This window comes from Thermobia domestica, chromosome 9 (genome assembly GCF_964235325.1).
Source record: "Thermobia domestica chromosome 9, izTheDome1.hap1.1, whole genome shotgun sequence".
Classification (NCBI taxonomy): domain Eukaryota; kingdom Metazoa; phylum Arthropoda; class Insecta; order Zygentoma; family Lepismatidae; genus Thermobia; species Thermobia domestica.
In genome coordinates this window covers 100,714,556-100,738,864 of record NC_137462.1, presented here as the reverse complement: position 1 = coordinate 100,738,864, position 24,309 = coordinate 100,714,556, and the positions used below count along the sequence as shown (strand labels likewise).

General features: G+C 36.3%; 1 protein-coding gene across 4 annotated transcripts in view; it reads left to right on the top strand.

The window, feature by feature from the left end:
• The window catches only part of LOC145694888 (isoaspartyl peptidase/L-asparaginase-like), a 54,210-nt gene that overhangs the window by 6,410 nt on the left and 23,491 nt on the right, over window positions 1–24,309 (top strand). Inside the window, exons 2-4 of one of the 4 annotated variants that reach the window (XM_081771608.1) lie at window positions 5,673–5,855; window positions 14,424–14,498; window positions 21,649–21,874. In XM_081771608.1, coding sequence (XP_081627734.1) covers window positions 5,673–5,855; window positions 14,424–14,498; window positions 21,649–21,874 — 484 coding nt within the window. Of the gene's footprint in view, window positions 1–5,669; window positions 5,856–14,423; window positions 14,499–21,648; window positions 21,875–24,309 lie in introns of all 4 variants that reach the window. The other 3 variants (XM_081771609.1, XM_081771606.1, XM_081771610.1) reach the window with 3 other exon arrangements.

The window sequence follows — 24,309 nt, the reverse complement described above, 5'->3', positions numbered from 1 at the left end:
AGTTACAAGTTACATACTTTAAGTCAGAATTCATGATACATTTATGTCGTGAGTATGTTTGTTTCGTAAATGGTGAAAGTTCAAGGCCACCGATTTTTCTGTATTTACTTTTAATCCGTGTAAAATAAACCATTGTTGTAATTGATTGTTTATGTTTTTTTATTTCCTGTTGTAGTGTGTCAGTTTTCACCTGTAATGAGAATACTTGTATCGTCTGCATATAAGGTTGATGCCACTGAGTGAATGTAGTTAGGAAAATCATTGACGTATAGCAGGAAAAGGACAGGTTCTAAAACCGAGCATTGTGGAACACCGCTTAAAACTGGGTTGGAAAGCGACAAGAAATTACTGTGGGATGACGTTTCTTTATACGTGTATATTATTTCGACCGATTGAGTCCGGTTTTCCAGATAGGATTTTAACCAGTCATTTACAACTCCGCGTGAACCATAAGCTTTTATTTTCTCAATTAGCATATTATGGGGTACTAAATCAAAAGCCTTTGACAAGTCCAGAAAAATACCTAAACATTTCTCCCCCTTATCCAATGCTTCCCGTACCTGTTCGATATAATTATAGATTGCTGTAGTTGTTGATTTGTACTTTTGAAATCCATGCTGCGACGTAGAAATAATATTGTGCTTGGAAAGAAAAGCAACAATTTGGTTAAGTATTGCAGATTCAAATATCTTGGACGTAAAACTCAAAGATTTCATTTCATTTCATTTCAAATATCTTGGAGAAAGTATTGAGATCAGTATAAAGTTATCTGCATTTGTTTTAGCGCCTTTTGTATGTAGAGGTTTAATTTTTGCATGTTTTAATCTGTCAGGAAATTTACCGAGTTGAAAAGACAAATTTATTCTTTTTTTCGTTTCAAAGAATATAAGGGCATGGACGAAAGTTAACACATAAAGAGAAAAAAGACTATTAACAGGCAAATATGTTTATTCATTGCAAATACTAATCCAATGATAGAGACACTGCTGACAAATCATCTTACTTGTTACAATGCTGCATGAGTTCCGTGGTTGCAATTTGTGTCGTACCCTCTTCAGTATGTTGAAATCCAATTTGTGTAGGCTGGTCTTCATGCAATGGGCAAACTGTGGTGCAATTTTGGCTTCTCACCCTCTATCATAGACGTCCGCGGCCAGCAGGGACCAAAAATGGTCTATAGGGCCTGCCTGTGAAACATTTGGTAGACTGACGTTCCGTTGTACGAATGTTAATGAAGTTTTCTGACATAATGGCTCGTTCAAGGTCTGACCATAGTTATCAGCAGGTGAAATGGCCACCCATACCAGTATTTTCTTCTGAAGTTTTTCCTTACTTTTGTGGCGTGCAGTAACTGAAATACCCGTAATATTGGAAATATAATGTCCACCGTTTCCTGCCATTTTATCTTCGGTAAATGAAAAATATATTTCATCGTCCATGATGACCATTGTGTCAGGGTGCAAAATATCAATACGAAGTTCTACACTTGTTTGCTATTGTAGCGAGTTGCTTCTCTGAATACTTGGATGTCTTTTGACGCCTGAAGTATTTCACGCCTATTTTCTGCAAATTATGAGCAACTGTTCTTCCGGAAACACGAAATTTGCCAGCCAGTTTCTGAGCATTTGTCCCAACACGGCTTTCTGCAAGTTTCCTCAGGTTCCTCTTGTCTGTGTGGATCAGTTTGCTAGGACAGCCACACTATTTCAAGTCTTCAACCGGGAGACCATTTTAATTGCGTTTTATGAAGGTATAGATCGTGTAACATGAAAGGTTCTTTTTCTGAAAATGCTTGATAACTTCCATCACAAGATGGAAATCCAAGGTGATACCCAAGTCGTCGTAATGTAATCTCTTCTTTTTTCAGCCGCATACTGCTCACATCTGCTTGCTCAGTACGAATCACACTATCTATGAAACTTTGAAACCCACGACTGACTCGCATTTCTCAAAGTGACGTTGGCTCAGGGATAACATGTTTGTGTGTCAACTTTCATCCATGCCCTTACTTTTTCGCAGGTTCCACATAAATTCTATCAGGATCTAGTGACATCTTTGGAGTTGAACCATGAAACTTCTCGACAGCTCATTGTCTTAATACCGTGTATATGTTCACGTATTATTCCGTGTCGCACAGACCGATTTACATATGGATAAATCAATGTCAAGTGGTCCAGGAAAACAATAAATTGTTGCTTGACAGTTTTTAAAACATCTGATTTTTGATGTGTCTTACCATGTTGTTAGTTCAAAACTACCTTATTTTAATTTTAGTGACTTCATTGTTGTCCAAGATGTGCCATTTGGTGGTGTTGTAAGGGGTTATCGAATCTGAAGTATCTCATCCCATAGTTGTTCTATCGATGTGGAACAAAAACCAAAATGGTTAGCAAATTGTAAGCTACAAGACTAACTAGCCATTATCGTCCATGAAGTATAGCAGGGTGAAAAGTAGGTCATATACGTCAAAAGGTTCCGAGTTGAGCAGACAATTTTTGCAAGAAGGCAAATGATCAGGAAGCTGAGCTTTTCTGGTTAAAGAGGTCTGATACAGAAATGCTTATATACCAAGTTTCAGCCCTTAGACGTGTCCTCATTTTCTTATAGAAATTATTAAAGATTCAGAAAAGTGAAAAAAGTGCGTACTTCATAGGTGGGGGACCTGATTCCTTCCCTAACAGGTCTGTGTGATATTACCAATACACGCAAGAATTAGGATTTTCAGATTTGATTATAAGTACCTTTATTATTAACACAAAGTTACCTACGAATGTGCATAGGCAGAAGTGCTGATAACGGAGACTTTACTGTATAGACATTATAAATCAATTTGCGCAGAGGCTGAATGATTCACAGAGTGGTTAAGCAAAACATACAAGAACATTTAAACAGTGTGTTCCACAAAAAGTTCGGATATTGCATCACACAACTGAGGAGTGATAATGTGACATCAACCAGTCACTGCTGTAAGCTTGCTTAAAATGTTCTTGAAAGGCACCTATGTCTTGTCGTTTCTTGAAAGTTTGAATGAAGTTCGTAGTCCTGGTTGTTCATAAAATTGAACTTTCGCGTCGTCATGTTCGATGCTGACATCTTCAATAATTCCAAGATACCAGTTTTCGTCGTAAATACACGCAAGTTTGTCACCTGTTTGAAGGCATTGCAAGGATATTTTTCTCACATTTACTTCCTGAAAGTCAGTACAAATTGAAATGCGAAAGCATCTTAACTTTTACATCACTGAGATGTACATACTTATGATATGAGGTAAACAAGTAGCAAATCTATCGCGCAATTCATCTTCATTTTTTACCATCTCCTCACTCCTGACATAAATGTACAGTGTATACCACGATTGTTTTTCACTGAATGATCATACATATCCTCTGGAGACAAAATGTGATCATTGCTTATCTCTGTAAACTCCTTTTGGTTATTATCTGCTTGGTTGTCCGTCTCATCCCATCACAAGCATTTTTCCCATGACAGGACGCAAAAAAGTGCCACTCCGCTTCAAGACCAAAATCATTTTTGTCATTACACAAATTAATCATGTTTTCCTATTTTTATAGAGACTTGTAACCTATCCGTGAAGTATATGATATGTGTCACTGACAGGACATGTGGCTTAACATCTCCAATCAGATGGCGTTGGAAGGTGTGGACTGCTGTGGAGGTGTGCTCTAAATAATCACTGATAATACACAGACTTCTAGCTTTAACATCGCCTCCATCACTTAGTACATAATAGTAAACAAATGGGTGAAGCTTTTCCTGTTTGTTCACCCAATGAAAACTTTGAATTTCATTTTGAATGCCGAATGAGAAGCTTTCTGAAAAATCAGCTAAAACAATGCGTTCATAGTGTGAAAGACACTGTTTTTTCTTTTTTGTCTGCAGGAAATCTAGATTGTACTTTGGACACGTAGTGATGTGACTTGAAATGTTTGAGTTTTTCTGCAGGGTAAGTTTTCTCTTGATTTCACTAGGGTGATCGTCTCAGCACAATCTTGCTACCCATTGCTTGTAAATAACATTGTCTGTGAACTCTAAGTGAAACAAGCAGTTGAGGTAGATTTTCAGGATCTGGGCACTCCACGCAGTTATCCATCATACAGAATATTATTGTAGTTCTCTGCCAATAGCAGCTGTATGTATTTATAATACATATACATATACAAAACTAGTATACAGAAAGAAAAAAATATATCTATAGTGTGATGTTTTGCAGGACGCCTTATATAAAGGGCGCTCCTGTACTCTTCACAGGTTCACCAACAGTCACTGTAGGACTTCATTATATACAAAACTGGTATACAGAAGAACAACTAAAACCACTTGTATATAATATGATGTTTCTCGGAGCTCACTGTGCCTTTCACTGATTCTGTGCCAACAACTGCAGGAAAAAAAAAAAAAAAAAAAAAAAAAAACGGGATATATCTGCTCGTGGCTAGATTGAGTAGAAAGCTCATAACGGCTTTGTTCTATAGTGATCGCAAGGAGTCCTTAAGCTTGACGTAAATTTGCCGATTTCACTAGCCATTAAAACAGAGGGTGTGTTCCTTTCGTCAATCTCATCTATGAGGCTTTGCCACTGTCATCTCTCACACTCCTGAGTGTACAGTGTTATCGGATTGCTGCTAAGTTTAGTTTTATTTCTTTTTGTCGTTGCTTGTTATTTTATATTTTCTCTGTTGTTATTGTTACTGTTTAATTCGAATAACTGGTTCCGTTTGTGTCATAGTTCTGTAAGTGCCTTTTTGTCACTAATTTATCATGTATTCAAAGTTTGACAACATTGTTGGTGGACTTCTGATGCTTGACGTTTTCTCAGGTATATGTTCGGAAGGCAACTCCATGAATCGTACCAAAATCTCCGATGTATCACACATGAAGCAAAACAGTTCTATCATTAGTGTGGAGCCCAGGCTTCACGAGACGTTGCGGTCACCATAGTACGAATTAACGTTTGCGAAAAATATAGAGAAACTTGCACCTTTAAAAGAAGATAATGAACTGCATATTTATTAATTTAAATTAATTTATACGTATTATATATACATACTTCTTTAATGTTGTAGCGGTACCCCACAAAATACGCCCCTTCTACTATCACTCTATTTACAATCGAAGCGTTAAGTTGTTCTGTAGTTTCAGTGAATTGTGCGTCAAATAAATAAATAAATGAAACTTAATTCATGAAGTAACAAGCTAAATATTAATAATTAACAATTAAAAATATATCCAGCAAAGTATCCAAATAATAATTAAACTAACTCAAGATATGATTTTAAAAGTACTAAAGAGAAATAACACAATAGTGGGCTCTTAACTTGTGTTTGGAAAAACGGTAGAAGAGAAGGAAATGGTTTTCGACAAGAAATTTTCATAACGATGCTTTAAGAAACATGAACATTGTCTCTATAGTGGAGAAAACTGATCAAAATGTATAATTTCTGTAAGATACACGTATGAAGATGACAAGGGGTCATTGAAAGTGGTGTCGATTTACTATTACCATTTGTGTACTTTAGTGAGGATAATTTTAAGTTTTAATTAAAGTCAGATTTATTTTAATTTAATCAGTGTATGATGTACACAACGGAAAATGTATATAGTTTACCAATTATAACTCATATATTTGTCTTTCTCAATAAAAATAACAGCAGAACCAATTCTTGTGGTTCATGGTGGAGCGTGGGCTATTCCAGACGAAATGAGAGATGCTAATTTACTTGGGGTGAAGCATGCTGCAGTTAATGCTTTCAAAATGCTGAAAAATGGGAGAAGTGCTTTAGATGCAGTTGAGAGGGCAGTCATTCTGTTGGAAGATGATCCTAGTTTTGACGCAGGTCAGTACAAAGATACTCTTTAGTGATTACAGACATTGCGAAATTTGATAAGATATTTGCTGTCATATCTGAGCAAACTATATATACAATGCTGGTTTGATAAGTTAACTTAGTCTATAAAATAAAATTTGAGTTTTTTTAAAAAGTATTTATTTTTTAGGCATAGTTCTCTTAAAGTTCAATATACTTGCCCCAAAAATTCTCCAGCTTCGCGATTTCTTCGCGGAAATGAGTTTCTTAGAGGCTCTCAAAAAACTTGTTTACTTCCTGTATGACCCTTTCATTTGACTCAAGTTTTCGACCTGCCAGGGAAGTTTTGAATTTCAGGAATAGATCCGAAGGAGCTAGATCAGGTGAATAGGTAAAATGCGAAAGAAGTTCAAATCGCAGATCGACCAATTTTTGCTCTACGACATGTCTTTTTTTCTCTGCTCTGAAGTGTGTAAACGCGGCGTCCATTTTCCGCAAAGTTTTTGATGTGAAATTCACTTTGCAAAATGAAATGAACCCGCTCAGATGTAGAGATGTTTATGCTAACTTGCACACTTTCACGTGACTGTTGGCTAAACTCAAATCATAAACTTTATCGGTGATATTTGGTGTTACTGCTTATTTCCAAGCGTCAGAACGTCGTTCATCTTCAGTGCTTGTTGTGCCACGCTTAATTTCATTTATCCAAAGTAGAACAGTTTTATAGGAAGGACATGAGTCACCCAGTGTAGGTAAAATTCTCTCATGAATTTCCTTCGTTGTTTTCCCTTCCAGTAAAAAAGAATAGAATCCTACCATAAATTTCAGTTTTATCTTTTTGTCACTGTTACTACAAACACTACTGTTTAAGTAACTGTCAAGTAACAAATTACTGTCAGAATGACTTAAGACTACAGATTATTTATTCAGAAAGAAACTTAATGACTATATATACAGATGACTTTAGTACCATCTATTAGTATGTGAATCAAATTACGTATCAAACCGCCCTCGTATCATGGACTTTCATTGATGAGGGATAAAATTTATCTCATAGCTCTGAAGATGTTGCCGCTGTATGGTAACGAAAGCTCAGCACAGCAACATTCACTCTGGCAGCAATCCCGAGAACATTGGATTAAAATTTATCTTCCTTTCTTGTACTTTATTCGTTTGTATATACAGTATGTAATATGCGATAATATATCTTTTTAGGCTAATTTAAATTTGAAGTGAACTATTATTATTATTATTACAGATGAAGTTGAACACGTTTTTGTTAAAATTAACAACAGCTATTCTGTTTTATGTGCCATAGTAATCCTTATCGAATGGCTGCTTTCCTGGAATGATTTCGGTAACCAATCCTGTTGTCATCAATTGCCACACACTAAGTAAAAAATGTAGGTTTTATAAAGATTATTACATGTTATTTAACATAGTCCTTTTCAAAGAAAACACAGAAAAACAATATTCTTTTTGACCATTGGTGATTACCTACATACACTAGTTCAAAACATATAGTTAACAGTCATACATAAATAAAACATTTTTAGACACATGTGCTTACACACGATATTTACAGTTTCAAAGGTTTCACTTGATTACTTTTTTTTTTTTTTTTTTTAATAACCCATAAATAAATTACTTCAACCTGGGTCAAAACCTGAAAAACTGAAAAATTATCAGAGCTTCAAGTTGTCCTTCTTTTTAGTACAAAAAGTAGGAAAGGTCAAATTTTTAGAAATAGATCCTAGTTTCCAATCAGAAATAAATGTTGGTAGAGCGTTCACCTCTTGTGCATGGGTCCTCGGTTCGACCTCAGCTCGCTCCAAGTGAGCTTTGTGTTCCCGTTTCCTCTCACATTCTCTATTCCACCAGTTCATTCATTTCTCATCACCATCGTCTCCTTCATTTTTCATCATCATCGTCGCCGGCATAATTGTGGGACGTAAAACCCAAAATATTTCATTTCAGAAATAAATGTATGCAGGTAATATTATGATGGAGTTTATACTACAATATTGTTTGTACACAGTAGTATAGCTTGATCTTAGCTGCTGAAAATGTTATAACTCAGCAATCAAAAAAAAAAAAAAAAAGTTCCAGAGCTCCCCAAACGAGACTAAAATTTGGAATAAAATGATTGATGTAAATAGATGCTGCAGTAAGATTTTCCTTTGAGAACTCTTAGCGAGTTGCATTGTCTACTGCATGCGTCATCAGTATTTGAGAAGTTTTTAAAACTGTTTCAGAAAGAGGAACCACTATTTTATGTATTGCATGAAGCTTGCATTCTTGTCAAGAGTATGTTTAAGTCGCTTCATGAATGCCCGTTTAGTTTACAAAGACATACCTTTCCATCCGAATAAATTAAAGTTGTTGCTTATCTAAGATATTGCACTCCGCCACCATCGATCATGCTCGATGTGATGGCCCACTGGTATGGACCATTACACATTGCAGTTTCCATTGCAGCATACTTGGTTGCAGCTGTACCAGGGTATATTATTCTACTCCTGCTTGCAAGTCATTTACCGTACGAACTCGGATGATGAAAAACTCCGCTTGAGAAGTTAAAAGTACAGTAATCCAGGAGACTAACCTCTGGACCCTTAATGGGAATATTCTTAAACGCAATAGCATGAATATCAGTTGCAGCTGCCATGCATTTGTAGAAGACTAGTGATGTTTTGTTTTAGCCATGTGCCTTGAAGTTTTGACCTGGTGGAGTTCCACGTAATGGTTATCATCGTTATACTGATATTATGTTTGTGTAAAAAGGAGGGGTGATAGATATGTTCTTGGTAATTGATTTTGGTGTATTTTTTCGACTTAGGAATCTTGAACACCCTCTCTGTAACAACCGTAAAATCTTGCGAGAAACTTCCTTTGGATTCACGCACAAAGTTATATCGGTCTTTTTCATGAGCACTTCTGTAGATGATGGCCCGAACTTGTCCAGTCGCTTAGTTAGATCCATAGTTGATCCTTTGTTACAAAAAAATTTCCAGCGGTCATCAACTACGTTGAGCTCGTACAGCCTTCTGCTCTAGCATTTTCCCCCTGCAAATGAAGAGATGTTAACGTATGTACGCTGGCCTTACGGACAGTTTGCAGTTCCTATTAGAATGGATTACATTACTCACTGTTTGGGACACATGTAATCATTTGGCTGTAACATGAATGCTGTAATGAATTCTCATAGGTCTCCATAACTCGATCTTTAGCACAGATCTTACGAGTTTCACTAATGCACTCTTTGAATGCGATTTGGTTGGTGATGTGGGTTGTACAGGCTTCTGCTATGCATAACGTTTAAACAGTGACCTGTCATACCAAAAGGCGATTGTTCCGACACTGATCTACTATGCGGAAAATATTAAATTTGCATGGCAAAGAGTCGTAACATATTTTTTCTAAAAGCAATTTTTTTCGGAGGTTTTTTGATGTACTGCAGAATCTTCATTCTGCTACACAAGAAATGAAAGTCTGATATTTGCGTGCGTAGTTTTGTTGCTCTGTGAAACCTGGTTTGATAGCTGTCTGCAAGTTGTTCGGATGAAAATGGATCAGCCTCTGTAGTTCAGTCTGTTGAAGAACTTATTCAGACGAAATTTCGTAGTTCATATCAAGAGTTAAATAATACTGAACTCGAAGAAAGATCAGAAACAAAGAAAGTTGTAGAAGAAATGAAAACTGAAAGACATACTTTTCGTTGCTTGGAGTAAGATGATTTTTATCAGAAGACCACCGAACTTGTCTTTTTAAAACTATCATTAACTTGTTTTGTTCTAAACGACACATTATTATAATTTAAGTGAAACATTTATCCTCTACAGCCATTACTTCACTGAGGTAAGTGGTAGATACTACACAGTAGGGTGTATCGAAAAAAACTTTTTTTCGAAATCCGGTTACGGCTAGTGTGGATTTTTGGCCAAATGGCATCAATGAAACGTATAAAAAATTTCAACTCGATCAGACAACTCCTTCTGCTGCCGAGTAGAACCCAAATATTAGAAAAATCAACAAAAGATTCACTTTTCAACTGATTTTTCAAAAAATATTTTTTTAAATATTTCCTATATTTTTCGGTCGTTTAAATTATTTAAATAGCATTGGAAAGGAGAAATAAATACATAAAAAAATTTATTACGGTTATTTCTGTACACCACAAGCATAAAAACCTAGTTAAATATTTATAAAAAATGCACTGATTTTCAGGCGTATCGTACAATTAAATTTTAATATAAAATTATTGAAGTCTCTTGAATAACAAAGAAAACACTTTAATGCTAAATTCTAAGAGCAGTAATAGTATAAATAATTTGTTCCCAATGCCGTATGCATCTGCTTATCACACTAGATCACCTGCCGCCCACCTCTCCCCGAACGCCTCTTCTCTTGTACTTTCCCAGCTGAAAGGATCGGTCTTATCAGTCGCCAGTAGTCAAGCAGCTGTGTCGAACGTGATTGTCGCTGCTTGAGTTATTTATTAGTGCTGTAGGAAATTTTAACTAAATAATTTGTTTTCGTGTGAAGTGCAGTATGTAGAAGTGAAAACAGTGTTTCAGTTGTGTTAAGTACTTTTTATTAGGAAGAGAGTGACAGATAGCTGACGTTATGGCATCGACAAGTTTGTTACGGTCTGACGTTAGGAATAGCATTATTGGGACACCCAAGGAATTGGGTAGAACACAGCTACCAATCGTTGGAATGTATTGAGACAATACCTACTTGTATGGGAGCGAGAAGAAAAAGTGAGAATTTCGGGATCACGGAAAGAGCCTTCAACAAAGGATTTATCTTCTATCTTCGCCAGGAATATTGTAGAAAATTGAGATTACGCCTCAATCAGCGGCGAAGCAATTTTCAGTGTGAGAAGGATTGTTGCAATGATATTGAAGTACTATAATATTGTCCTTGACTTGCAAAACTCAGGAAAGTTCGGTTTCCAAACTTGTGCGAAACGAATTGCTGATTTTCAACAGTCTGCCAAAAATATTTCATTTGATATAGCCTTTTGTAAGTGTTCCGATCCTCTTGCCTGCAACTGCGAAAAACGAGGAAAAGTGCCAGTGCTAGAGGTGCCTTTTCTTCTAGATCAAAGAACCACAAGATTGAGGCGTAATCTCAATTTTCTACAATCTTCCTGGCGACGATAGAAGATAAATCCTTTGTTGAAGGCTCTTTCCGGAAAAAAATCTCATTTTTTCTTCTCGCTCCCATAGGTATTGTCTCAATACATTTCAACGGTTGGTAGCTGTGTTCTACCCAATTCCTTGGGTGTCCCAATAATGCTATTCCTAACGTCAGACCGTAACAAACTTGTCGATGCCATAACGTCAGCGTATCTGTCACTCTCTTCCTAATGAAAAGTACTTAACACAACTGAAACACTGTTTTAACTTCTACATACTGCACTTCATACGAAAACAAATTATTTAGTTAAAATTTCCTACAGCACTAATAAATAACTCAAGCAGCGACAATCACGTTCGACACAGCTGCTTGACTACTGGCGACTGATAAGACCGATCCTTTCAGCTGGGAAAGTACAAGAGAAGAGGCGTTCGGGGAGAGGTGGGCGGCAGGTGATCTAGTGTGATAAGCAGATGCATACGGCATTGGGAACAAATTATTTATACTATTACTGCTCTCAGAATTTAGCATTAAAGTGTTTTCTTTGTTATTCAAGAGACTTCAATAATTTTATATTAAAATTTAATTGTACGATACGCCTGAAAATCAGTGCATTTTTTATAAATATTTAACTAGGTTTTTATGCTTGTGGTGTACAGAAATAACCGTAATAATTTTTTTTATGTATTTATTCCTCCTTTCCAATGCTATTTCAATAATTTAAACGACCGAAAAATATAGGAAATATTTAAAAAATATTTTTTGGAAAATCAGTTGAAAAGTGAATCTTTTGTTGATTTTTCTAATATTTGGGCTCTACTCGGCAGCAGAAGGAGTTGTCTGATCGAGTTGAAATTTTTTATACGTTTTATTGATGCCATTTGGCCAAAAATCCGCACTAGCCGTAAGCGGATTTCGAAAAAAAGTTTTTTTCGATACACCCTACTACACAGTAAGCAAATTTTAATTTATTTATTTTAAGGAAAGGCCAGAAATTATGAAAAATCCTCTAGTGAGGAGGCAGCATATGAAGATTCTTATGTATCTCCAGAAAGAAAAGTAGCCTGAATGGATAACCTCTAGGGAGTCATAACAATTAATAAATAGTATGCTAATTATAGAAAAACCTTATGTTTATTAAAAAAAAAAGTTATGTAAGCATATGTAGAAAGGATGTATACTAAAGATTTTAGGTATTTGTACTTTTTGACCAAAAGTTCCTACCTTTTTATCAATACAGCTCGCTTGAATTTCAGAATTATGCTACCTATACAATTAAAAAACATTAAGGTCTGCGTTTTTGAATGAAGCTGTTTATAACTATATTTGGATATTGGCTATCTCCGCCAGAATTGAAATATACATGGGGAAAATACTCAAAAATCTGGTAAACCTTGGACCTGAGAAGTGCTGGATTTTGGGTGATTACATACATATTTAGGAGAAAATGACTTAACAATTCTTTTAAAAAAGGCAATTAAACACTAGATGAAAAGTGAATGAAATTTTAATGTTCACCAACGAAACAAAACAGTTCTACATGAGTTTAGTTCAATTAAAGTCAACTAAATAAAATTGTTCGTCAGAATTTAAATTAAATGATAAAGTGAGAGAAATATTGTACAGCACCATGAAAACATAAGCGGCATCACCAGAAAATAGTGGGGTGCTAACGCAGTAAACTAGAAAATACACTCCGAAATTTATGCCGGAAAGCTGAAGGCTCCAGAATATCGATGAGCGATTTTTGAATTTCAATCTGCAGTTATTAACAGATGTAAGATGTTTTAGATGGTTAAAATTGAACGTTCAAGGCTAGGGTATTCCCATCTCTTCCATGCAAGAGCCTGGCTGAAGAATCTTGAGGATATTTACTTGGAAACTGTGCTTAAATGTACTGTTGTGATAGATTGTGTGTTCAGAGACAGGTAAATGGGGAATTCGTTGATTGGAGGAGTATGGCAGTTCTTCATACGAATCGAAGAATGAGTTAGTTTCTCCATCATAGAGAGCTGAACAGTGGGTGCATTTAAGGATGTAAATGAGGTTGAGAGAGGGACTGGTGAAAAGTGACTGTTAAACTGGTATCGAATACAAGACGAGTTTACGTCTTGGTTTCTAGCATTTCATCAGCGGGAATTCAGGGAATTTTAAGGAAGCAGTTCTTTTAATGAGGGGATGGAGTTGGTTTCGGTTAACCAACTTGAAGGTAACCTTTTTGATGTCAAGTGAGATGGTTTGGCTTAGGTTGGTTTGTTGTGGTTTAGCATTCCTTTCAGCAGCTAGGCTATATGAGACGTGGATTTAAGTTGGATGTGAAATCTAAACCGCATGAGACTCCCTTCGGAAATCGAACTCGGATCTTCCGCGCCGGAGACACGTACGCTAACCGCATAACCACGACGGAGCTTTCAGGTGGGATGGTGCATGTAGTATAAAATTCATTAGTTCCTGTACAGAATGAAGGCTGCAGTGGTGTTCTGTAAAGAAATTTGAAGTAGATGGTTTCAAAGTGGCGAACGTTTGTTTGTTTTGCTGATAAGGTTGAGTAGATATTCCCGTTGTTGATTTTGATCAAGTAGTATTTTGATTTCAGAGTTTATTCAGAAGTTATTATTTAAAGAAATTTTGTCTTGAGAAATTTGTATTAAACTTGTAGTCGGCAATACAAATTTTGTCACTGCATCGAAACTTTCATTTCTAAGAGTTAAATTCACTTTTTAAAAACTAAACAACACAACGTAAATACTATGTTGACCAGGGATTCTGAATCAGTAAAAGTTATTTGAATGAAGAGAAATCACTGGTCTAGAAAGTCAGACATTATGGCGATGAAAGCCGATAGCCTGATCACATATCACTCTAAAGAACAAAATTGACTCAGCATGTGAAGCAAGAGAAGGTAATTTGAGTAAATTTATCGATAAACAATGAAATGGTTTGGTACAGAATTCAAGCATTGGTTTGTATATATCGTAAAAAAATTAAATTAAATTTTTAAAAAATATAAAAAATGTAGAATTCTCTTCTCTGGTGCAAGAGATCTCTGTTTCAATCATAGGCCAAAGGAGTTTGTGGTGGTCAACTTTTTTTTTTTTTATTATTATTATTATTAAGATTCTTCCCATATTTTCATGCTATCAATTATTTTATCACTCACTTTCAGTAATCATTCCTTCTCCTTTAGCTTAAAGAGCATAATCACGGGACGTAACACTCGAAATTGCATTTCATTTCATTTCTGCGTAGTGGACTGCGTTTCGATTTTTCCCCCGAAGTACTCGTTCGTGCAATTCTTATTTGAAGCGCATTCATGATAGTTTCAACAGAATCATCCAGGTTTGTGTTTTATAATTATTATAATAAAGATTTCTGTGTATTTATTTTGTATTCTACGTACTTATTTTGTATTCTGTGTATTTATTTTGTATTTTATTTATTTATTTTTTTAAGGAACAGGTTCGGTTCTCAATTCTACTGGAAGAATTGAAATGGATGCTATGATTATGGATGGAAGTTTACGATCAGGTAACCGAAATTCTAAATTAAATATAGCTATGAGATTCAAGGTAAAAATGTGCGACCTAAAAACTCGAGCCACTGGAGTACCGTTGCGCTGGACGAACTATTATGCAACGAGTCCTTCCCTAGCTGAACACGTGTTTTCACTCATCAAGTCGGTACTGAACCATTCAGATAGCATGAACTTCACCACAACTCCTGTTTCATGTAGACAGCACAGTGTAAAATACTGAACACCTATAATAATTAAGTTAAGCCTTATAAGAGAAACGGAAAAAGCAACCGATTTTTTTCTTAAACCGTATTATTTAATAGGTGCAAATTCAGTGATATTTAACTAGTAGAAAAATGTAACTTAGCTGGGGGTTCATTCAATCCTTGGTCTCGGGTCTACCTACCAACCATTACAATCCGTCCACACATTTTCGTTCCTTGAATTTCATTAAATCCATGCATATAGGGCAGCGTTTCTCAAATTGTGATCCTCTTGGATTAAATGTTAGTGAAAATAAAAGACAGAAAAAATAAAATTCTATTATTATTATTATTATTATTATTATTATTATTATTATTATTATTATTATTATTATTATTATTAATTTAAGGAACTACAGCTTGGCATTAAAAGATACGGCCATCGATGATATAGTTCCTTCAGATTTCTAGCATGGATTTCAGAGCTAATTTTTAAATTTACTGCGTTGGCGTGCCACTATTTATGTCACTGAATGAAAGTCTGAGAATTTTTAAATTAAAATTCTGAGGAACTATTTTATGTAGTTGAACTAAAATTGTGTAAAACTGTTTTTTTATTCAGTTGAACTAAAAGTTTGTTGAACTATTCTTTTTACTGGTAGTCATTTTCTGTTAAATATGTACAGCATATTATAACCATCCAAAATTCGACATTGTCGAAAATCAGATTCGGAGGTTGGCGGGTTTTTGAATTCGAACCTGTGATACACATTTTCTCCTATTAATACCAATTTAAAATTAAGAGAATTAAAACACTCTTAATTTAAGAGAATTAAAACACAATTAAAACTTTAAAAATATAAGTGTAGGGGTATATGCATTCGAAGGGGACAAAACTAAGATGGTCCATACAACATTCTGACTAATAAAAATGGTCCCTACTTGAAAGAAGTTTTAGAAACTCTGCTATGGATGACATGGCAGATGAAAAATTGTATTGTTTCTCCCATTTATTCTATAATATCTTATTCCACTATTATAGATATTCATTAATACTAACACTGATTTCAAGCACAATAATAAATTTGGTACAACCTACGTGATCTGTCTGAATAACTAGCAACGTGACCTTAGGAAAATATGTGGATAATCTAGAGTATAATTGGGTAACGTTGAACATTCTGGAGACTCAATTACATTTGGCTCAGTATGATTTTTTTCTTTCTTTATCTGAATGTCATTAAATCGTCAAATATACAGAATTTGTTGTAAGAAAAAAATATGGTGTTTGCTCTATTTCCATATGAACACAGTTACCTTCAGCTCAGAAAGCCGCTCGAGTTTGTGATGAAGAACAACATGCCCATCGGTTTTCTTGCGGTTTCCCTTCACATTATCATTCCACTTTCATTAATCGTCTATCTCCTTTAGCCTACAGGGCATAACCGTGGGATATAGAACTTCAAAATACTTATTTCAAATAATATAACAATAATAAAACGTAAACTCATTTAATTTAATTTCAAATAAAAATAGAACAAATAATAATAATAATAAAAACAATACATTAAAACAATCTTAATTTAAGAAATTGTGAAAGTACAAAAGTGGATTTGGAGCGGAATAGATACTCGGTGTTCTGCTAAGTTGACATGTGCAATCATTACTTTATCTTTCTTTTTATTTACTTACAAATTTAAAGATTTTTCTCATTTTTGTTTTTGTGAAGCTTCTTTAACCAATTCAAATTGATTGCAACTACATCGGCGTAATGGTGCCTGGAAATGTAAAAGTATGTTATAGTTTTGACGTATACCATACCATACAATGTTTTGTGATTTATTTGTTTAAAATTTTATCACCTCTTTCGGTATAAATCATGTCTATAGCCAGAACACTAACAAGGGAGCGGGGATATATATATATATAGGGTGGCCCATTTTAATCTTTCCACGGAAATATCTCGAAAACAATTGAACATAAATGAACCGAATAAAAGGAAATGCCATTGCGCACATCAAGTGGTTTTATCGTGGTGCCCCCCAGGGCCGCCCTTCATGCGGGTCCATGGTCCAACTTTAAAGTTTTAAATGGAAACATGGGGCGAGTGATACCTTGTTCGATAGATCTTTAAGCACTAAAAAGCGTTGTGGCAAAAGTTTTTTTTTATATCGGTCACCGTATTCAAAATGGCCGCCAAGACATGATGCCTTTATCAGATAAAACCTCCAGTGCCACTAATATAAAAACGGTTGGAGATAAATGAACAGAACAAAAAAGTGAAACAGGAAAGTGGCATGGGACACGTCGAATGATGATGTCGCGGTGACCTCCAGGGCCACCTTGCACGGCCCAGGGCCCAACTTCCGAATTTTAAGTGGAAACGCAGGTCGAGTGATATGTCGTTTGATAGATCTTCAAACACTAAACAGTGTTGTGGCAAAAGATTATCCATATGGGTCACTGTTTCCAAAATGGCCGCCAAAACATAGTACCTGTGTCAGATAAAATGTCAGTACCACTAATATGAGAACAGTTGGAGATAAACGAACAGGATAAAACTCCTATAGGAAATCACAGAGGGTATTTATCATTCCACGGCTCGAGAATCAACTGAAATGCGAAGAGATTTTAATAATACATTTTTGGAATCTTGCAAATATTTTGCCCGCCCACATCGACCCTGAGAATTTAACGGATGCAAGATGTTTGGGAGGCATCTGCATCAGTATGTACCGTTTCGTTACTGAAGATCACAACTGAAATTACCGCTGAAAGTTATTCGAAATGTAACTGTGGACATCATCTCAGTGAATCTCATATTCTATCTCCTAAATTTCCCTCGGAGGTGGTATTCGTTAGATTGAAAATGGGTATGCATTCTGCTCCACCCATTATAACTGAGATTGTCGTTTTCTTTTTCTCCTGAGGGAATATTGGGATAGTACCTTCTGTACTGCCACGGCCGTTAACTTTCCACATATTTGCCCACTAATCCTCAATCTGTGTATTAAACAACTGCACGCCATAAAATAAAGTCACATCACGTCAATTCTCGTTCAAACTTCGTGGATCTCTACGTGAGAGGTGAGGAGACTCACAAAGAAAAAGCCCTGAACATGACATGCAAGAAGATATAGAAGGAAAAGAATCGAAACAATATCGTGCAGACGACACTTGACCAAAACCAACGTTTGTACACATTGTTCTAAAAACTGCATTGTTTGACAATTTAGTTTCGAATTTCAGTAGATTCATTTTTGCATCAAATCATTGCCTGCAATAAAAATGGAAGATACCATTTAACACGAATTTTAACTACTTTTTCTCATACAGAGGCATCTATCTCTTATAAAAACACATTTCAAATAATTTTGTTGCGTAGATTCAATTTGCAAAATCTAAGGTTCTCATTTAAAATTTCGCCGTTTCCGCTTCACCCAATTACGGAGGGAGGTTGGAGCGATAATCTAGGAATTAGATTTCCTCCTCTGCATTATGGCACTTTTAGTCTAATCATCTTTTCCTCTGTTGCAACATTCTCGAGCCGTGGAACAATAAATACCCTCTGTGATTTCCTATTCGATTTTTGTTCAGGTCATTTATCTTTCATCGTTTTTATTCTATGGATACTGGACGTCTTGGTGGTCATTTTGAAAACAGTGACTCATATGAACAATCTTTTGCTACAGCACTCTTTAGTTTTTAAAGATCTATCCAACGAGGTATCACTCGCTCCATGTTTCCATTTAAAATTTTGAAGTTGGGCCCTGGTCGCCTATAAAAGGCGGCCCCGGGGGTCACCGCGACATCATTTGACGTGCTCCATGCCATTTTCATGTTTTACTTTTTGTTCTGTTCATTTATCTCCAACCGTTTTCATATTAGTGGTACTGGACGTTTTATCTGATACAGGCACCATGTCTTGGTAGCCATTTTGAATACAGTGACCGATATGAAAAATCTTTTGCTACAACGTGTTTAGTTTTTAAAGATCTATTGAACGAGGTATCACTCGCCCCATGTTTACATTTAAAATTTTAAAGTTGGGCCCTGGGCCCCCATGAAGGGCGGCCCAGGGAACACCGTGACAACACCATTCGATGTGTCCCATGGCATTTCCTATTTGAGTTTTTGTTTGGTTCATTTATGTTTAACCGTTTCCGAGATACTTCCATGGAAAGATTAAAATGGGCCACCTTCTCTCTCTCTCTCTCTCTCTCTCTCTCTCTCTATATATATATATATATATATATATATATATATATATATATATATATATATATATATATATATATACAGGGTGCGGCACGTAAAACCGGCCCGTAAAGTGAACACATAAAATGAAATGTAATGTATTGAATATGACTACTCACCTTCACAGCAGGTGCTGAAAGTGTCCTCCGCCCACTTCAACACACATGTGAGCACGATTGAGGAGATTCATATATACCCTTGTCAGTTCTTGTGTTGTAATGCTATTGGTAACATCCTGGATCCTGGTCTTGAGTTCTTCAATTGTGTGTGGATTTGTTTCGTATACTCTTCCCTTCAACAGTCCCCATAAGTAAAAGTCACACGTGGACAAGTCTGGTGACCGAGGAGGCCACAAGCCTTTGCTGATTGTCCTCTCTGGTGTAAACATCTCATGCACAAGGGACAATGATGCAGCTGATGTGTGGCATGTTGCACCGTCCTGCTGAAAGTAACATAACTGACGCTCCTCTTCGGTCAAGTGTGTATAAAACTCCTCCAGGATTCCCATATACACGTCACTGTTCACTGTCGTCTCAAAGAATATGGGCTCAATAACGCGTGTGGCGGAAATGGCACACCAAACACCAATCTTCTCATCATGCAAGGGTACCTGGTGGATTGCGTGTGGATTTTCTGTCGACTAATACCGGTTGTTTTGGGAATTTACGTACCCAGACAGGTGGAACCACGCCTCGTCACTCATGATGAGCATTAGTGGATCCAAGAAACCACTGGCAACATTGCTCAACAGCCATGAACAGAAATGCACCCTCTTCTGCAGGTCAGGCTCCTCCAGTTCTTGCACAATACTTATCCGGTACGGTTTTAACTTCAGTCCCCTTAAAACACGTCTGCAACTTCTCTCACTCGCACGAACCTGTTGACTCAATCTCCTGGTTGACTTTCGAGGACTTCTTGTCATTATCTCCTCCACCTGCATCTTTAATTCAGGTGTGCAGACAGACGGTCGTCTGTTCCTGGGAGCATTTTGAACCGATCCTGTACGCCGCCATTTTTCAATCAATTCCTGAATGGTGCTTTTTGCTGGCACAGAACGTCCTGGAAATTTCTCCCGAAACAATTCACAAAAGATCCAGTGAGAATGAACCCTTCAACAATGGCAACACGCTCGGGTATCGAATACGGCATTATCACACACTGACACTCACCCGGCTTAACACAACGAGGCCTTTTTCTCAACTGGTTTCGACAAGTTTCACTGGCTGCGGCTGCACGTGACTGCTGCAGGTCACGTAAGTCAACCCGACCTCGACACGCCATCTCTTGGTAGGAAGGTAGATTATTTAAGTGTTGCCAAAAACACAATATACCAGAATATTACGACGGGCCGGTTTTACGTGCCGCACTCTGTATGTATATATATATATATATATATATATATATATATATATATATATATATTGGAGGGGGGAGCTAATTTAAATTGATCTTATATTTATACATGCGTACTTACCGACAAGCAACTGAAAGTTTCAAGTGAGCTGAGTCCTACCCTAGGTATGAGTCTGGTACCAAGATCATACCTATGGTAGGAGCTGTTTAATACACAGATGTAGCCTAACGTGGAATTCGAACCACATGAGCTTCTACTAGAAATCAAGTCCTGGTATTCCGCACGAGCTTGCTATATTGTACATCTTAAGCAAATTGTCGTAGTGCATAAAGGAAGATAATCATCCTTTTATTTATTTACAGATGTTTTAGATGTAGATGTTAGTCCGTTTTAGATATAGATCGTACACTGAAACATAAAATACACAAAAACGAATAACATTATATATATAATATCCATCATAATTTTAATCTGAAACGCTTCTCAGAGAAATATATCCATATTAGACGCTAAATTATTGTACAATAATACAAGCCTTAAGTATAAAAAACGTTGTACAATTGATATATAGGCGTAGCATATGTTAGAAACGAATGACTACATATAAGGCGAGAAGATACATGAAAATTAACAACTGGAACAGAAATTCGAAGTCAGTTTTCCATTCATAATCTTGTGAAAAAACATCAAATTAACCACCATACGTGTAAATGGAGACTGAATATTAAGCTTATTGTCTTGTCTAAATCATTTTCGTAAAATGAATATGCAGGAAACTAATGTTGTACCTCGAAATTGACTCTGGTCGGCATGGGGACAGGAGACAGGAGAGTTAGCGCGTTGACTCCCAGCGCTTTTCTTTCGGCTTTTCTCATCGACAATCCAGTTCCTTATTCAAGTAACTAATTTCTACGTGTCAGTATGATGCTGAGTAAAGACAAAACATCTTGAGCTTTGACTAAGAATTGAGTTCATATCTATACGCAACCCTCCTTTCCCCCTCTCCTTCACTGGAAGACACACGAGCCTTTGGTGCACGGAGTCCCAGGTTCCAGTCCCGGGTGAGAACATTGAAAATTGAACCCGCCACGGTGGTTCGAATTCTATCTTAAACTATAGGTCCATACCTCATAAACTTTGATGCTGGAAGGGACGCTAAACTCCCATCCGACCAACCATAGCCACACGCATTAAAAATGAGAATGCTTGTCATTAGGTCACGTACAAGCTTCTCATAAAATAAACAGAAATGACATTTAAATGAGTGGAGAAAATAGATAAATATGAATACATATATTATAAAAGAAAGGAACAAAAACTATTGCAACATCATCATTATTCCTTTTCCAGGTGCTGTGATGTGTGCGAGTACTATAAAGAATCCTGTTCGACTTGCACGTTTAGTGATGGAGAAATCAGATTGTGCTATGCTCTCAGGTTCAGGAGCGAATGAGTTTGCGAAAGTATGCGATCTACCTGAAGTAAATCCCTTAAGTCTTCTAACAGAGCAAACTAAGCGAGACTGGGAGTTGTACAAGAAATATAGTACTACAATAAACACCTTTTTCAATAATAGGTAATGTTTCTTTTGACTTTAAAACATGTACAGTAACTAAAGATAATAGCATAAATACATACTTATTCACTCGTAGTATCATCTTTGTTCAAAAGTAAATAATGACAGATTAAAACAAGCAATAATTTCTAAAACCTTACGATCATGTGTAAATGTTCTATTAACAGATATTCCATACTTTCTGCATGAAGTCACTGAGATTATTTTTAAGTCCTGCATCTGTATTCAGAAGCGGTTTTTTCGGTATGGTGTGAGGATCATCTTACAATTAGAATGAAATACAAGATTTAAATACCATGTTTGAAATGTATAATTCGCAACAAGCTCCATGCATTATATTGCATGTAGTGTGTGTATCACTGATAAGTCAAACAGCAGTAGGTATAACTGATACCTATGTTTTTTTTTTTTTTTTTTCGTATATAGTAGATAAATACATTAATAAACTGTTCGAGCTATCAGTTAAAACTACCAGTTATTATTAGCAACAAACAATATACTTTTAAGCGCCATAAAGAATCGTTTTTACTCGATTTTCTCAACGGATACGCATCTCATTTTGTTCATTACGATGTGACCTATCGATTGGTACTTGTCTTATCTTTGAACAACATTACAGTTGAGCAAGATTTAAAACTAGAGAGTTAATAATAATTTTCGGTTATATCGCATTAACCGTATTATTTGCTGTCGTTTTGCTAAGTTTTGATTCGATTTCGTGTCATAATGAAATCCGTACTTCATTAACGGGGAGCGCAGAGAGTCAGCTGTAGAGCGTTCACCTCTGGTGCGTGGGGTACCTTGTTCAATCCCAGCTCGCGCCAAGTGAGCTTTGTTATGGACAAACATCGTGTCCGTGGGCTTTCACGGGGTTCTCCCGTTCCCTCTCACTTTATTCATTTCACCATTTCGTTAATTTCTCATCATCATCATCGTCTCCTTTAGCCTAACCGGCATAATCGTGGGACATAAAACTAAAAGATTTCATTTCACGTACTTCATTATCAGTTTCCTCTTACAGGGTTCTCACCGACCTGAAAACATGGAAAAGTCGGAGAATTCAACTCACTCGTTAAAAAGTCGTGGAAAAGACAAGGAATTTTATGAAAAGATGAAAGAAACATTTGTCAGGGAGTTCTTAGGTATGGATTTTTTACTTCTCAGAATCCATTCCCCTTTTTGCCGTATCCGGCTATTTTGGTGGGAATATTTTGTAAAATAAATTGGTTTGTTTTGCAAAACTTCTCTACCTACACTCACTATGTACACTCATGTCCAAAATTATTGTCGCATGTCTATAAATATATTGTTGCAGGAATATAATTTGATAACGAATCGCCCGGTATTTTTTATAATGTTAGTATGTGTATAATCGGTAAAGACATGTATGTGGTAAATTTCATGTCAAAAGAGTTGAGTTGAGTTTAGTTTAGCGTCTCTTTCAGCAGCGAGGCTATATGAGACGTGGACCTACTGATTAACGTGGAATCCGAACCACATGAGCTCCCGCCGGGAATCGAACCCGGGACTCCCACGCCAAAGGCATGTACGCTAACCGCTTAGCCACGAGGGAGCTCTTCATGTCAAAAGAGCAGTAAATAAGAACAATAAAACAAAATAAAACTTTCTTGTTCATTTAGCAACATTTAGTTTTACTGATCCTAATTTTTGTATTTATAATTCTTTTCCTATGAAATTTACCACAAATATACATTTCCCGATTATACACATAATATCATTATTAAAAGTACCGTGCAAAATCATTATCAAATTATATTCTTACAAGAAGACAGTTATAGGTCTACGACAGTCATTTTGGACATGAGTGTACATGTACACGTGTGCAAAATGAGTCGTGTCAAACTTGCTAACAGTGCAGTGCAGCTTCTTGCTTTGGATTTGACTACAAACGAAAATTTGCTAGAAATGAGAAAGGTGAACATTGATTTTAAGGCTGAAGAACTACTGAAAGAACTAAAAAATCAGATAAAGATAAACTAACTTTCAGGCTTTACTGTCGAAACTTTTTGCTGGGCACAATCAAGAAGATTGTGAAAAGAAGCCCTCTGAAATACAAACTAGTACGTGCTTTGTCAGCTTTTTACCCCAGGCTACAAAAGAACAACCCAGAACTTGCTCAGACTAGGATGAAACGCACCCTATAAACTCTGCATGAGCATAACAGAATATCTGATGATATAGCTGAGAAAGCAATTTGTCAATTTATGTCTTTCTGTACTGAAATCCATGGGTCTCTTGCAGTTGACTTCAGAGAATACGAAGACATGATTTGCAGCATCAGGTTAAATGACTTCTCTGCAAAGGTAATGTCCAAGAAACAGAAATATTCTGATTTGTGGCATGTAAAATATGTTTAATTTTATTCCACGGCAATGGCTCAGTGGAGGGCGGGTTCTCAGTCAATGAGACACTTA